Raw genomic sequence first — 17,223 nt, forward strand, 5'->3', positions numbered from 1 at the left:
AGCAAAGCACTGCCAATGCTTTGTCCAAATACTGCAAATGAAATCACAACTGCGGTAATTGGGAGTTGAAAACAGGTAAATTCTAGGCAGCGGCATCCCCGCAGCACGATGTCACCTACATGGTGAGCACATCATGGAGCCCCATCCGCATGGGTTCAGGACTCACAGGAGGAACACTGCCCTGCCACTGCCCTGCTCGGAAGCTCCCGCAGGCTCCTGAGTCGCACGCAGTTCGAATCATAGGATCATAGAATAGTTTGGGTTGGAAGGGACCTTAAAGCCCATGCAGTTCCAACCCCCCTGCCATGGGCAGGGACACCTCCCACTAGATCAGGCTGCCCAAGGCCATATCCAACCTGCCCTTGAACACTTCCAGGGATGGGGCAGCCACAGTTGGTGGGGATGTGCCAGCCTGCCAGCACAGCTTCTGCCCTAGCAAAGCCCCGTTGGGGAGCTTTAAGACAGGAGGGTGGTGGAGCCTGAGCACGACACAGCTGCAGTGAAGGTGCTTTGTTCAGCCACAGTGAGGGCTCTGCTCCCTGCCCGCCTCACGCCCAGGTGTCACTGCACACAGAGCAGCTCAGGAGGTGGAGGAGCTCTTGGTTTCCTGCACACTTTCCACTTGCACTGCCTGCCTCCCAGCCGGAGCCAAGGATCTGGCCCCCTGGGACCCATCTTCTGCCAGGAATCACTTCTGACTCGAGGCAGTTTCCGTAGGTCACCGAAGCTGCTGGCTTTTCCCTTTGGCAGTTATGCCTCTCTTTCCCACCCTATGAAAATCAAGTTTTCTTTCAAACATCAATGTGCCCCTTGTAAGCTGATCTGCAATATAATTATTTTCTCCCTTGCTCAGCAAAGTTTGTGAAACTGGACATTTTTCCCATCAAATCCAGACAATGAGGCCTTGTCTACCCTGGAGCACGGTAGTAAATTCCCACTGTGGCTGCCATCAGTTCAACTTGCCTGGTGGGAGCCATTTATTAAAATTTCTTCCTGAAGACAAAGCCTCCTGGTTTGATTGCCTTGTATGTTAAAGCCACAAACATTCATGGAGTGAGATTCTGCAGGAAGATTTGTCTTTCTTTTCTGCCATGGACATCCAAAGGCCGAGGAAGGAACTACAAACCTTGGCAAAGTGCTCACGAGCTGGAAGTCTGCTTAAGCCATTTTTTAAAACTGAAGAGTTGTGTCACGTAGAAGGGAGAGAACTGGCTGAGGAGCAGGAGTTAATCATTACCGTTATGAAGGATTTGGGTATAAACTGGAGAGGGGCAGATTTAGGCTTGACATAAGGAGGAATTTCTTCACGATGAGAGTGGTGAGGCACTGGCACAGGTTGCCCAGGGAAGCTGTGGCCGCCCCATCCCTGGAGGTGTTCAAGGCCAGGTTGGATGGGGCCTTGGGCAGCCTGGTCTGGTGGGAGGTGTCCTTGCCCATGGCAGGGGGGTTGGAATTAGATGATCTTTAAGGTCTCTTCCAACCCAAACTATTCTATGATTTGCAGGCACCTCCTTTTTCTGTCATGCTTTTGCAGCCTTAACCTTAACACATTACAAGGTGATCACGTCAGATTTACATCATTTAGGAAAAAAAAATCAAGATAACCAGAGCAGAAAAATACTATCTGTTATGTTAATCCATCTCATATCTATGTTTGCATTTTCCTGAAGCTTGGCCCATACAAATTTATCCAGCCCTATAACCTGTCCCAGGCCTTCAGAGAGAGCTTACTGACCATTGTCCAGTCCCACTGCTGCCTCCCACATGCCCCAAATCCAGTGAAACCCAGCTAAGCCACCAACTACCCCTCACCCTGCATCTACGGGGCACGTTCTGCAGGGATGCCCCACTCTGCAGCCTCCCACCCACCCCAGCATTTTGCTCCTGCATGGGGCTGCCTGGGCAGGAGGGACCTTGTCCTGGCCCCACTGCTTTTACAAGGCCGAGCGTACAAAACGTGGCTCCAGCCAGGCCCCAAAGGGACAGTAATGATTTACTGAATCACATTTTACCCCAGCTGCACCACATTGTTTTATAGTAAAGTCTAGGTCTAGCACATCTCAGAAATAACATTAGGTAACGCATTTTCAAAGCTCAGTGCTGCCAGTGCCTTGGGCTTAGGCAGGGACAGACAAAGCTGTCTAACTAAGAGCTATGCCCCCACAGGGAAAGGGCCAATGGCCCATGGCTGGGATGGCACAGCTTCAGCCATGCCAGACATCACGTACCTCCTGCAGGAGGAGGTGCCTTTAGCCGCTGTTCACCCAAACAGCTCCAGGCTTCATTTGGTACCAAAAGAAACCAGACACCGGGTCACTGTCGGGGTTTTCCTTTCTGGAGAGAGAAATTGAGTAAGGAATTCCAGGATCCCTTCAATAGTTTTATCCTTTTAGGACACCTCAGGGTGGAAGATGTGTGAATAAAAGAGAAAAACTGGCAAACCGTCAGCCCTGTAGAGAGGTGAGCTGGAGGGAAGCAGAAGGCAGCAGAGGGCTGGCCCCAGTACTGCTGCCCAGCTGAGCTCAAGGCAAGTTGTTTCATCCAGCTGTTGTCTAAGCAGTTAATCACTACTTAAAGCCACTAAAAATGGGATGCAGCTTGTATTTGTGTGTGGGGTTTTTTTAGCTGCTGTTTACATGCCTGGTTTTAGCTTACAAGGCAGGGCGTGCTGTGATGCTTACAAGGGGCACCCCTCCTTCTCAGATGAGGGACCTCAGAAGGCCCCGTGGCCAGCGGAAAGGAAGTCACAGGCACAGAAAAGCCCATCTCTTCCTCCTCGCAGGGTGTCACAGCAGGCTGGCACAGCAGAGAGTGAGCCCCACTATTGCAGCACCACAGCCCTTGCGCTTGCCCCCACCAACCTGTCTTCCCCTCCGCACAGAGGCAGGGATCCTGGTCCTGCCAGCTGCCACCCTCACGGTGAGCACTGAGGAGCAAAGGCTGCAAAGTCAGCTTGTTAGAAAGTCACCTCAGCGTTCAAGCCCATCAGCTTTGATTTCCAGGATCTGCTGGTCACCAGAGGAGTGCCGGCGCCAACAGCTGTAACCTCTGGGAACCACCATCCTGTACGCACAGTCCTGCATAGAACAGGGAACCCTCACGAGAGCAAGATGAACTGTTAAAGCAAGGAGAGGTCTTCCTTGGCTTGTGCTATCCCAGGAATCCTCCTGGCAGCAATGGGCTGTTGGAGCAGCCTGGCTGAGCCAGGGGAGGGCAGGGGCACCCACGGCCACAGAGCTGCAGGCGCGACACCCCGGACACTGACTGAAATGGCCCCAGCTGGCGGATGCCTCGCTGGCACAAGGACACGCTTGCACTGAGCGCGCTGGAGGTCGTGTGGCTGCAAACCTGGGGCAAAAGGCTTGAAAAGCTGTATGGGCTGTTTGTGCCTGCAAGGCCTGGATGGCTGGCAAGGACAGACAGCAGCTTTCCTCTTCTTCAGAAAAGACTTTTAGACAAGTGGAGACTCCATATCTTTCCAGGAGTAGAATTCTATTTCAAAATGAAGACGAGGGGCTTCAGAAAGAGCTGTCACACCTGTCATGGGCCTGCAGCTCCCGAATGCCCAAACCAGACAACAAAGGTGCTGGCTGAGGCAACACAAAATTCTAACACAGGACCAACCAAGCAGAGCACCTTCTGGTCTGCAGCAGCAGTTAAAAGGGCAAATAAACGATGCCCTGAGCTTATGTAATCACAGAAACAACCACAATTCCTCCACTACCATGATCCCAAATGACAGCAACTAATTTTTAATTGTAGAATCGTTTGGATTTTGAGGACCTTAAAGATCATCCTGTTCCAACCCCCACCCCACCATGGGCAGGGACACCTCCCACTAGATCAAGTTGCTCAAAGACCCATCCAATCTGGCCTTGAACGTCTCCAGGACAGGGCATCCACAACTTCCCCGGACAACCTCTACCAGCGCATCACCACCCTCATAACGAAGAATTTCTTCCTTATATCTAAACTAAAGCTACCCTCTTTCAGTTTAAAGTCACTACCTCTTATCCTATTACTACATGCCCTTGTAAAATGTCCTTCAGCTTTCTTGTAGCTACTGCAAGGCTGTTATGAGGTCTGCAGGGAGCCTTCTTTTCTCTAGGCTGAACAACCCCAACTCTCTCAGCCTTTCCTCACAGAAGAGGTGCTCTGGACTTATCTTCATGGCCCTCCTCTGGACCCACGGAGGATCTGCTTCGTAATGTTGCCAGGCAGAGGTGAGACTGACCAGCCTGTAGTTCCCCAGGTCCTCCTTTTTTAATAATGGGGGCATATTTCCCCTTTTCCAGTCAGTGAGACCTTCATCAAACTGCCACAACTTCCTGGATATGATGGATAGTGGATTAGCAACTTCATCTGCCAGTCCCCTCAGGCTCCTTAGATTCCATTCATTGGTAATTATGGACAAACTGCTCCTTTGCACATTTTTTGGTGGACTCAAACCTGGCCTTAAATCAGTTATTGCAAAGGCTTCCTGTAACTACAGTCAGCTAGCCAGCTGAGCTTATCGGTACCATTATCTGTGTGTCCAAGAACACAATGAATATGCTGGAAAACACAGACCCCCAGCATGGATCATCATGGGACCCTATTGACATTGCAGACATGATTGGATATACCTTATGCTTATGTTCCTTTCTATTCCAGAGAAGTGACTTTACTCCTTAAAATAAGGAGTCACAGGATGAGGCCTTGCTGAAGGGTTTCTTCAGAAGTTTGAAAAATACGTTACTGACTGCATCACTCATTTTTATTCATTCTCTCCTGTGAGATCTGATCTGCCTTATAAAAAAAAATACCTGCGACATCTCTTCTCCTGTCCATCCTTTACCCTCACACGTAATTGTTTTCTTCTTTTCATTTTCTTCTCTCAGGTCTGCAAGTCGAACCTGCTCATTTGTAGATGTTCATTACTGGCTTTATTTTGAAGAAAAAATACCAACAACCAAAAAGCATTTAGCAAGCTTCTTCTCTTCTTTTTAATGGATATGGAAGCGATATATGGTGACTTTCAGGCATTTTATCTATTTCTAAGAAAGCATCTCCTCCGACTCTTCACTCCCAGGCAGATCTTCAGACTTCTTCCTATGACAGCTGTGTTCTACAGCCTCTCTAAAGGAAACAAACAAAAGATTAACCTAGGCTTGGAGTTGGGAGACTGGAGAGTAGATTTTACGTGGACTTCACCTTCAACTGTTGGCTTTTCTTTTTATGCCATGACTGAATGTCAGCCCCACTGACTTCCTGCTCAGGATATATTTTGGTGGAAATAAAGCCCCTCCAGTGCCTTTTCTGCATTTACCAAGTCAAAATCCCTTTTTAAGATGAATAACATTTCTTGCCTCCTGCTCAAAACTAAAAAGCGGAATCTCCTCTGAGTTACCTGTTTTTTTTGGTTCAAGTCATTAACTGGTCATCTGCATTGCCAAAAAATCCTGCCTCGGAGCCTAAGCACATGTTGACTTGCGCAGGTCCAGCGCCACACGTCACCAGCAGCACGCCACCATGTCATTTCTGCTCCCTCTCCCTCCATGTAATAAATTTCCAAAGCCAGTTTCTAATCGACCTCAATGCTTTATTTTAGTTTTACACTTTGTCCCTCACATACAGTTATTTAAGTCTTGTACTGTTAGATTTCTACAAAAATATCAATTTTTCAAAAGCAGAAAAGAGGGAAAGATATATTTTAATATATAAAAGGAAAAAAAGCTATATCTGACATTTCATTATATTCTTAAAAACATTCCAGTCTATTTACAGATGTGTAAAAAAAAATCTCCAGGTCTCTTGGTCTAGTGAGAACGTGCGCCTTGCAGGGGTTTCCTTTATTCACCTAATTTAAAAATCTTTTCATTATATGTCATATTCTTGCATTATTGCCTCAAAAGACAGCATATATTTAAAGGTTTGTTCCAAACCAATGGCAGCTTGAGGAAAGAGTTGAAAAAAAGAGTCAGCATTTAAATTCATAGCAAAATGTTAAGCTGCAGACATGAGACAGCGTTAGAAAGAGAGCAAAAACTAAGAGCATTTCGAACATGCTTTGTTGCCTAGTAGAATCCATCACAGTTCCTACTTGGAACTGCACCAGCTACTACTTTTTACAGCCAAATTTAGGGTCTGTTCTTAGTTAATCTAGTAATCATGCTCAGGAACCAAAAATGCTTGCTGTTATCTTTACACAGTACATTTTTATTGCAATAAAATTCCCTACTGCCCAGTGCCAAACAGTAAATACATCCAGGCATTTTCCATTACCTTGATAATGGACAAAACATCCTCTTAAATACAGCATTTATTTTGGGTAATATTTGAACGGTTTTCATGTTAAGTGTTTCCTGATCCACAGAAGCGTGCAAAGCACACATACTTTTAAGAAGTATTCAGATGTGATTAGCACACTTTTCTGTAATTTGGAACCATAAAAGGATGGGGTGCAAAAAGAAAGGTCAGTGATAAGTAATCCAAAAGGAATCACAGCACAGTCATGGTTACTTTTTCACGCATAGGAGTGAAATCTCTTGGCAAAACAAACTGCCAGAGGGGAAAAAAATAAGCAACTTCAGCCTATTAGAAATGCTCAGAAACAGATTCCCAGGTAAATAAATTTAAATCTGATGTAGCACTACTAAACTGATGTAGTTTCTCTGGATTTCCACTAGTTTAAAATAAGGTTAAAATTCTTTAATAATAAACAACAAATGTCTAAATAGTTACACATACTGTAAATTCCCTTTTCTAAGGCATTCACTGACAACTGTAAGACCCTGCGTGACTCTCATGTTGACCTATGCTCTCTTTTCCAAACCACTAAAACAGGACTTGTATCAAATATTAAAATAATAAATATGCAAAGGGCAATGAAGAGTTATATGTAACCACTTTAAAACACACCATTTGGAATGGCCAGATGAAGAACCTTTTTTATGTAGGCTCTGGAGTAACTTTATGCATACCAAGCTTGAAGGGCTTCTCTGCTCTGCAGCATAAAAATAACATAATTTTTAAAAAGATGAGGAAACACTCAAGGTACACACATCCCCTGGTGGATCTAACTGGGACACAGATCCAGAAGATGCAGCTTAATGAACAGGGGGGTGTGTGGATGCACTGTGTACAAACATTGCTCCCGAAATGTGGAAGAACATCACTCAACACCTGCACGACCTCAGTGCTGGAAAGATGAAATTCCTGTATTACTGCATCACCAAAGATGGGGAATTTCAGGAGGAAATCACAGCTGCTGTTACTGGAACAGTAGGACAGGGGATTACATTCCTAAACACAAAGCTAATTGCACCACCAAATTCTATATCATTTTCATGGTAACTTTTTTACTTCTTTGGAGCAGTTAAGAAGCCCCTCAAGCGCACCCTAACTCATATTTACAAACTTCATAGGAAAAGATTGTGTGTACACTCATTAACAAAACACCTCTCCTAGGCTGAAAATTTCATTTGTCAAGAAAACTATGAAAACAAAAACTGTGTACAAAAATATAAATATCTTTACAGTCTGTAGGCCCTTCACATCCAGCAGCTGAACAGAGAAGAGTATCTACAGCTATTGAGTAAGCAGTGGCAGAGAAGAATAAAAAATACATCTCGTGATTCAATACTGCCCTATTTCCCTGGTAATGAGCATTTTTGTTGACTTTTTGCTATACACAGTTTGTGCAAATGCAGTGAGAAACCTCTGAGTACCTTTCCTGAATTTATAAAGAAACGGAAAGTTTGGGAAGATATACACATATTTTCATATATACATTCACATATATGCTCGCTCAATTACACTTTGCTACAACAGTCCTGAAAGCGTTCTCTGTTCTTACGAAGCAAGACTTCCTATTAAGATTCCTAGCTACCAAATACATCTTGAAGAATGACAGGAGGAAAGAGGGCAAGAATGGGAAAACACTCAAGCTACTTCAGCAATGTGATTAAAGATGTAGCAATAAGGTGCCCAAATTTATTTTTAATCTCTAGTTTTTCCTTCCTGATTCCCTAAGCATCGAAGGAGGGAGTATTGCTGTAGGGGCAGGGGATGAATGTGAGGGGTTTTTTTTAGTAGTTCCATTAAGCATACCACTCTGTTTTTAATTACACTGGGAAATACCGTTCTCTTCTCCATGTAGTGAGTTACAGATGTTTACTAAAATCTTCTGTGCATAAGCTCCTAGAAAGAGTCTCTGCCAGAGAACTATCTAGCACCAAAGAATAAAAACTTCTCACTTCAGCCCTCTGCAGTCTCAGATTTTCCTTCCACTACTCTAGGTAACAAGTTTGAGAGTAACTGCAATCTCATTTCTGCACATTCATTGTATTCTGCAAACATTAAAAATAGCAAATGTGAACAACCCAACTTCTGCATAGATAATTTGCCTGGTACAAAACCAAGTAATCCATATTTTTCCCCCACAAGACAGCTGCCTCCCTGCTTGGCGGGCAGGCAGGGAAATTCTCTTTCAAAATCCCAGAGTTCTCTGTCTTTTAACAAACTATTTCGGTGAATGATCTAATTTTGGAAGGATACCATGTGCCCAGCAATGGTTACAGATCATCTTCCCTGTTTTGTGACGGAGAAAGAGAACACCCAAAATACAACAGCGAGGTAAAAATACATCGACATGCTTGAAGTTTCATAGCACTTATTTCTCAATTTGGGGCCTGCCCTCAGTTGGAGAGAGTGCTGATGCCATACAGAAAATGAGCGCTGCAGACAAAGGAGGGCGTCAAATTCTGACACCGGTTCGCTGCTCCAGATCTTCATTCCAGTCTCTGTTAGAAAATACATGCAACTTATTTGCCTGCTGAATTTGAAGGCAAGGTCCCAGGAGCATCCAATTTCATAACCACAGGTGCTAAAGTGGGCATCACTTTGCTATCCTGTCCTTCTTGAACAGTTGCAGGTAATGAAGTTTTTACCCCACTGGGTGCCAGTTTTGCAACTACAGGTGCCAATAAGGGCATCACTTTATTACTCTGCCCTTCCAAGTCCGCTGGTAGACTTGCCGCTTTTAAGCCAAGTGGTGCCAGCTTGGGCATGGGCCTCCACAAAGTGTCAGCATTACTAGCTTCTGGATTAGTTTTCATCTGCAAGACCGGCGGAGTCACATTAATGGTCTCTGCCACGGTCGTTACAGTTTTGCTATTACCACCACTAGCTACAGACAGACTGGGAAGCGGATCCTTCATTTCAGCACCTATTACTATCTTTAAAACATCTGCTTCAGATGAAGGCTCCCCAGAGTTCTTATCCCCGTCAGTAAGGTCATCATCTTCCAGGTGCAGCAGGAGAGGGCTTATAGAGCCACCACCTCCTGGAAGTTCTGAAAGGTCCTTAAAACTGCCTCCCAAGTGGCCAAACTGGAAGGAAGTCCCATCTGCTGCAAGATTGCTGGCAATTCCCCGCCGAGCTTCTGCACCTTCATGAGAGAAATTTGAGTTCAGAGCGCTGGGCAGTTCTGACATAGCTGAAGCATCATCATTTAGCTGCTGATTGAGGAAGGCAATCTCATTAAGCAGCGAAGTGAGGGTTTCATCAGTGTCATCACTCTCCTCAATGCTGCTCAGTAACTCACTTGCATCCAGTTCTGCTTCCTCCATCGCAGATGCTACTTTCCTCAATTCCATTTCTATCCTGGAATCTTTGATCTGCAGCTTGCGAAATGACAATTCTTTCGATTTTAATCTTTCCCCTCCAAGATCACTGTCTTTCCTCCTAGCTTGGCTTCCTACAAACTCACCAATGCAGAGCTTTTTGCTAAAGGACTCTGAAGGTTCCTTTGTACATGATGTGTTCTGGAGCTGTGGAAAGTCATCTTTATTTTGAGATAAAACTTTTGTGGGACCTGTTGTACTTTTTCCATCTCTGCCACTGTCTCCAGGACATAGTTTGGCTTTTTCTTCTGAAAGAATGCTGTCACTTTTCCTACTTTCCAGGCTATCTACAACCAAGGATTTCTCAGAAGCCTGAGCACCTCCGGCTGTTGTAGTAGAATTTTTGTTTCTGTTCAGGTTTAGACTTGCGCTTCCCTCAGCAGCCAGTGATGTTACATTAACAATCTTTGGCATCATGAATGAATCTTCACTTTCTGCAAAACCAAACAAAGCAGCATCCATCAGGATCCATGCTAACTGCAAGATAATTCCTAATAAATATAAATTTGATCACTTTCGGGTCTTCCTCAAGTAAGCTGCTATTCACAATTTTAGTCACATGAAGTCTTAAAACCCTAAGAGCTTAAGTTTCAACTTGTAGAAAAAGAGCAAGCTCCCCATCTGTTATCCCAGAATCACTTGCCCAGACCTTCAGCCTCCTTCAGTAGGCTGGCACAAATGCCAATAACTGTAGTGCTTATAATTTTGATGGTGATGCATAGGAAAACCAAAATAACTACGTTCTCTTACTGTTTTATTCACACTTTACTTTTATGCTTGTATTTAGCAATACTGGTTTTGTGCATAATGCTACAGAGGCATTTAGGGGACTACACACTTTTTGCCTCCAAGCACTTTCCTATTTATCGCACTCAGGTTTTTTTTCACAGCCTCAAATCTGAAGCGAACTTTTCGTTTTCATTATGACCAAATGACTACAATGAAGCAGAAATCGAGTGGCTTGCTTTTTACACAACAGACAGCAAACAGCACTGCTGGGAGGAACCACTCCACACTTAGTCCTAATGTACAGTAGTCAGCCTTGAAAAACATCTCTCCAATGGGCAACAGAGCTGGCAGGGTATGAGAAAAAGTTGTGCCAGAGTAAAAGCCTGGATGTAACAGTCAAATGTTTTCAACAGCCCCACCATCATTTTGCACTGCAAGATGCATTACAACAGATACGTTCCAGTCCCCACTTATTCTGATTTTGCTGAAGGTAAGGAGGCTCAGTGAGGTGAAAGTTAAAAAGCTCCCATCTCTAATCCTCTAGAAGCCCCTCTAAACCATTCAAAACATTTGATAGTGATTTTCTTTGACTTCCCAGACAACAATACGTATGTATCATTAGTTCCCAGTGAGAAAACAATATAACTTCATTTTTGCAAGGGTACTGTTGCCTGCTCACAAGCAAAAAGATAATAAAAAATAAAGAGCATACCTGAATGGGGCTCTGCAGCTGATACTACTGTTGAGGGCACTGGGTTTCCAGCAACAGTTGACAGTGTAAGGGGAATGGTAGAGTTAGTAAGGATTCCTTTTACTTGGACAGGAACTGTTGATCCTGGCAGCTGAATCACCACCGAAGCAATACCTTATCCAAGAAGGAAGGGGGGGGGGGGGCAGGATGTAAGGTGGAAACAAGAGCCTTTCAGATACTCAGTCAAGCCAAAATAAGAGCCTTGCATGTCTAGGCAATACCATCTGAGAGTGGTAAGAAGAAGAAATACAGATTGTTTAGGTGATTAAGAAATCTTCCATATGTTTCTCTAATTTGGGAATAGCAAAAATCTAATGGATTTTACTTACCTGTTGATAAACTGATAGTTTTAATTAATTATATAAATCCCTCTTATCAAAGTCAGGCTCTTCCTCAGTCAGTTAAGTTGTAAAAAAAAAACCCCAAAATTAAAGTAAAAATTAACTAACACTTTACTTTGTATCGACAAACAGCATTATCCTGATTTTCATTAACACATCCTCACAAGATCATACCTGGCTGTGCTGTCATGGGAGTGCTGACAGCTCGAGGCTTTAATTCAGCCTGCAGTAGCGTGGAAGGAACAGCTGCTACCTGCCCTGGTACTAGTGGGCTCTTCAGTGTAAGCACCTGCCCCTGTGGAGTCATCACGAGGCTCGCAGCAGTTAGTGTGAGTGAGGATGAGGTCTCCACTGTAAAAAAGAAATATATAAATCAGTAATATATTCTAGCACAGCACTCTTGATGGCAAATGATACCCTGAAATCCAGTGCTGGAAGGAACTCCAGCTAGAAGGTTGACAAGGCATAGATTAGAAAGCTGCTGCAGAAGCTGTGCAGGCTCCAGGAACCCCACCTACACAGCTAGAGCCAGTTTGTACTATCTTTTTGTGAAATGTAACATAATCTTAACTCTCCAGAGCAGTACTCTGATCAAATATCAGAGCAGTCTTGCTGAAATTAAAGGGGACTTCTTCACCTTAAAGAGATAAAGGAACTTCTCACCACATCTAAATTCTGATGTCAAACTTCCTCAGGACTGGACAGAAATGAGGCTTGGAAAACCGAAATGTTTTTTATAAAAGTCCAAGACCATTTCAAGTAAAGTCTATTTATTATTACAAAAAAAAGAAACATCACCAGATCCTTACAGAGTATTATAGTGGTACTACCATCAAAGCCTGGACTTCTGCCATTCTTTTTTTCCTTCCTATGTTTATGGTGCAAAAATCTCCATAAACCCCAAATACCTCTCAAAAAAAAAAATTAGTTTTCAAGCATCTGACAATTTTGTCATTTAATTTAAAAGCAAGTCTTGCACCACCTTAAGAGCTAGCTTGTTCGGGGCGGGGTATGATGTTTTAAAAATTGAATCTATTCTAACAACTCCAGTCTTCTTTGGGTTGAGCTTCGGGTTTTGAGTCAGCAGAAAAAGAACCACCTTTGACTTTCAGAAATTACTGTAGGATTGCAGTGAGACGCCTATCACCAAAGGGCAACATAACAGGAATTTATTTCACACTGTTTTGAAACTCTAAAGTCATGTTCTGCTGAAGACTTCTGTGGTGCTGATCCTACCTTTACTGAAAGCAAATGGTTTCAACACCTATTGGAGGGACACTTCCTGGTCCTACACTCGATTCTGCTTCAGGAAAGCAGCACAAGCAGGACAGCACTTTGCCCTCCCATGGGTTGCTGCTTCAATGTCCGTCTTCGCTTTATGCAAAATGTGCATTGCTTTTAACCCACCTGTGGCACGGGGTCCTTTTCTGGCAAGTATCAATGGTTTGCCTCTTCTGTTTGTCATAGTCAGTTGGGGCACAGCCATTTGGGGTAGCTCTCTGGAGGGAGCAGAAGATCCTTCCTGCTGTTTGCTAGTAGTTGAGGTTACGACAGATGCCTCTGACTCAGGTGGTTTCTTCTTTTTTTGCGCTTCAACTGCTTTTTGTTTGGCATAAATATATTCTAGCTTCTTCAGGACAACCTCTTCTGTCTTCCCTGCAGAAAAATTAGAGTCAACCTATCTCCAAACTCTCTTTCCAAAGATAAAGAGTTTAAGACAACTAAAAATCTATTGGCAACATCCAACCTCGATACACGATAACCACCACCCCATCACGTAAACTGCAAACTTAATAACAGAGGGAAGTAATTACTTGTTTACTCCAAAATTTTTTTTCCCTTCCGAAACATCCATAGGTTTTTAAATTTATGTGTAACTTTGATGAGCAGAAATCAGCTAGGACAGGCCCTGGCTGTTGCTGAACAAGTACCATTTGAAAACATTCACAGCTGTGAAAAAAAACCCAAACCCTCACACCTCTCCTAATGATAAATGTATGACTACCAGACAAAATGATACCTTTACCTGCTATGAAATTTCTTGGACCAACGGACCCCGTTACTCAAATGACACTGAGGCAAACCCACAGCTTACCACTGACACAAAACCCATAACCTTGAACACACACACACACACACACACCTTATAAATAATATTTTTCTGCAGAGGCACACAATTTAATATGAAATAACTATACTGGATTGTTTCCTACTTAGTATTTATGTTTTAACATCAGTCCATCTTTAATTAAGTCTATATTTAGCTAACTCTCCTGAGAGTTTTTTTCTCATCAGTTTTGACGTTCCTCACTAGGTAAGCAAAAGATCAGAAAACCACTTTGCAAAGTTATTTGCTTTCATTCCCTGACCCAAAAGCCTATCATACATTTCTGGATTAAGGTGAGGATTAACTAAAACACTTCTTAATTTTTTACATTTTTTTTGTTTTTTCATCAAGCACCTCAAATGTAGATGAACTAATTCATGTAAATATACAAGATTCAAGTTTCTCTCATTTCTACTTTACAGGTAGTCTCCTGGTTTTATTCCCAGACAGTAAGACTAGTTTAATATCTTGTCTGTTCACACAAATCTTGGCACTGGTTGAACATGTGTTGCAGCTTTCTAACAGCTCTAAATGAGACAGAAAGACACAATCAATACAATGTGGTTTTGCCTTGAAATGCCTACGTGCATGGCAGCTCAGAATATACTGCAATTTTGTTCTATGGGCAAAGCTGCCACCTTCTAGGCACAACTAGCGCTAGCTCTCAGAAAAGCAGTACCAGATAGTTATTTGCAGAGTTGACCAGAAGAGTCATAGGTTTTGGCACTCATCAAAGACAGCTGGGTGTACTTGTGAAGCACTGAGCAAAAAAGCCATTTCAGGAAGTGATCAACAACAGAATGAAGTGACTTTCCCCCCTACCCCACTAAAGCATACTCAATGCACAGGACCCCAAGCCTGTGGCCTGCAGCAGAGAGATCATTCTACACCTCTTTCAGGCATAAAGGAAAATAAAAGCAGTTCTTACCAGCACGATGAGCATATCTGTGAGTCAGAGCTTAGCAGGTCATTATTTGGCATCAGAAATCAAAATTTTATGTGAACTAATGACTCACTCCAATCCACAGAGTATTTATTATTCCACTCACTCCTGTTCTTAAAGGCCTTTTTTTTTTATTATTCCAGTTAGTCTGTACCAAAAAACAGTCTCACCTGAAAGCGTGGATACTTTTCGAATCAAAGCATCCTGTCTGCGTGTCAGTAAATTCTTCTGTCCAATAAACTTATCTGCCTGATCAGTCAATCCTTGGATTTCATCAAAGGCCTAGGAAAGTGTTAGAGAACTGATATATAAACCAATGATACATAAAAAGATAAAATAATTTTCCTTCCCAGAAACCTTTACAAAATTTCTTTAGTCATTTTCATCATCTTGAAAAACTAGGGCTCAAAGAAAGTATGTGAAGTACCACATAATACCAGCTTTCCTTAAAGGCATGCTGGAAAGCGAGAAACATCTTTTGTTAGTCCTTCCTCCAAAGTTCAGGTCAAAAAAAAAAACACCACCTTTTACCCCACAAATCCAAGGTATAGCTGATAAACATTACGAATCTACAGCATCTGTTTCCTATCATTTACATCTTTACAATTAAGTTTTTAATGTCAGTAATACTTAATGAAATACTACCTTCTACTGCATTAAAAAAAAGCAACTCCTCAATGTATTTCAAAACTGCCCGATGTGCACAGTAAATCACTAAGGAACTAAGATATAACCTTCCATGGTTAAAGTCAAAACAAATAAAATAAGGAGATGGCTAACAGAAAACATGCATCTGTGTCATCGAGATTAAGCTTTTAAGAATACAGATTCTTTCAGGTATTCTTTTATTCTAGAGACTCCTGTAAAGGTGACAGAAGTTCTCTACTCACAGCATCACTAAGACTCGCTCAAATTGTTCATACCAGCATACTTACTCTGTCCAGGTTAAATTAATTTCCTCCTCAGTTAAGCTTCAAAGTACTTACTTTCTGGAGAATGTAGCATTTGGAGACCTTGGGAAGGCTGTGTAACCCTAGAGTTCTCTTCAACTTTTCAAAGAGATCTCTCATTACATTACGTCGCCGACGTTCATTTGCTGTGTGTGTCTGGCGGTAATGAGCAAAGGCTTCTGCTTCAGTCTTCAGCTTTCTGTTCCAGAACGGAGGTTTCTGGAGAAGTAACCATATTGACCAGTTTAAATAAAAAAAGGTAATGTAATGGCAAACAATGTTCAAAGGCATGCCTGATTTACAATGTTTCTACAGACATCTGAAGATTCCATGCCATGCTATTCTCCTATTATGTCTTCACGAAAGTTCAGTGTCAGAAGCACATGCCATAAGCATGAAATGCTAACCAACAAGAAATCGTATACCAACGTAACTGCATCAATCCTAAAGGAAAAGATCATGAGCAGTCCCTTCCATTAATAAGCTTTCATTTCTTGCAATACAAGGCTACAAAGGATTACACAGGATTACAGCAAAATCATGTTTGAGCCGTATTTTTTTTGCTGCTTGCTTATCAAAAAAAGTTTATTAATAAGTAAACTAATCACAAATACAGGACACTTGAATTATTTCCTGGAGTTAAGCTACTTTGATTTCTATTTTGTTTCGTAAGTATATATGGGTTAGGGCCAAGAGACAATGTAGGTAAGAATGTAGGAAAGACGGCACTGAAATTTATCACCTCAAGAAACAGGAAGAGTCAGACAGGCTCCAATTTTGAATTTGCTCGAGTTTCCAAAAAGGCTGAGAGGCAATAAGCATAACTAATAATCTCTACAGATTTGAAGGGTTTGTTATTTCATTGTTACTCTTTCAGGTTTTGTACAATTATGTTATTTATTTCACAACGCAGTAATACTTAAAAAGTAGTATTAACACATTTTTTTACATTATTTTAGGTCTGTTCCAAACCACACTGAATCAGTGGAAAGACTCCTCAGGTCTAGTGATAATACTTCAAAGTCAGCTGGCCTTAGGAGGAATCTAAATACTGTCTCCTGACATCCATTTTGCCCTCATAGGCAGACAGAGCACAGTAAGGCTGCACCTCTATCTGCTCTTGTGTTGAGCATTAGGTTCCTTACAAGAAAGGGCCTCATGCCGTAACTTCAAGGGCAGAGAGAAAAATACATGGAGAAGGTGAGGCAAGCAGAGCACCCTGGAACCCATCTCTATCTCAGGCAAAAGCATACATACCAGTCTGGTCTAACATGTAAGACACACAAGGCTCACAGCCAACCTCAAATCCCCACCCCAGCAGGTAGCTCTAGACCTGACATCAAGTACATCACAGAGAGTTATCACGGACAGTGACTGAAACCAGCTTCAAAGCCAACCTAAAATACAGCATAAGCTTCAGAAGGAATACAATGAGTTTTGGGTTTAAAGGATTCTGTGTTAGCTTTAATTTAGCTAAATACATGTCATTTAAACTACCGTTTTCAGAAATCCTTTGCCAAGTACTGTGCTTATATAATATTACACGCTGCTTTCTTTGACACGTAAAAACATTTCTCAGTTGTTCACATTTTGTGTACTGTAAAAATTATTTATGCCAAGAGCACAAAGCCTATGCAAATGTACCAATAAATAAAAGGCAGATATATCTCCCATACGTAAAGCTTGATCTGAAACCCATTGATACCAGCAGCAGTCCTCTTTCTTTAAAGAGATTTG

The 17,223-nt window shown here is 42.5% G+C and overlaps 1 protein-coding gene across 3 annotated transcripts in view; it reads right to left on the reverse strand.

The window, feature by feature from the left end:
• Positions 1-5,560: 5,560 nt before the first annotated feature.
• MGA (MAX dimerization protein MGA) overlaps positions 5,561-17,223 on the reverse strand; it is a 55,706-nt gene continuing 44,043 nt past the window's right edge. For all 3 annotated transcript variants that reach the window (XM_069857988.1, XM_069857986.1, XM_069857987.1), the window contains 6 exons: positions 15,523-15,705; positions 14,707-14,818; positions 12,894-13,142; positions 11,661-11,837; positions 11,107-11,259; positions 5,561-10,099 (listed from right to left, as the gene is read on the reverse strand). In XM_069857988.1, coding sequence (XP_069714089.1) covers positions 8,805-10,099; positions 11,107-11,259; positions 11,661-11,837; positions 12,894-13,142; positions 14,707-14,818; positions 15,523-15,705 — 2,169 coding nt within the window. In that variant the 3' untranslated portion in view covers positions 5,561-8,804. The remainder of the gene's footprint in view (positions 10,100-11,106; positions 11,260-11,660; positions 11,838-12,893; positions 13,143-14,706; positions 14,819-15,522; positions 15,706-17,223) is intronic.

The sequence above is a fragment of the Phaenicophaeus curvirostris genome, chromosome 5 (genome assembly GCF_032191515.1).
Source record: "Phaenicophaeus curvirostris isolate KB17595 chromosome 5, BPBGC_Pcur_1.0, whole genome shotgun sequence".
Lineage (NCBI taxonomy): Eukaryota > Metazoa > Chordata > Aves > Cuculiformes > Cuculidae > Phaenicophaeus > Phaenicophaeus curvirostris.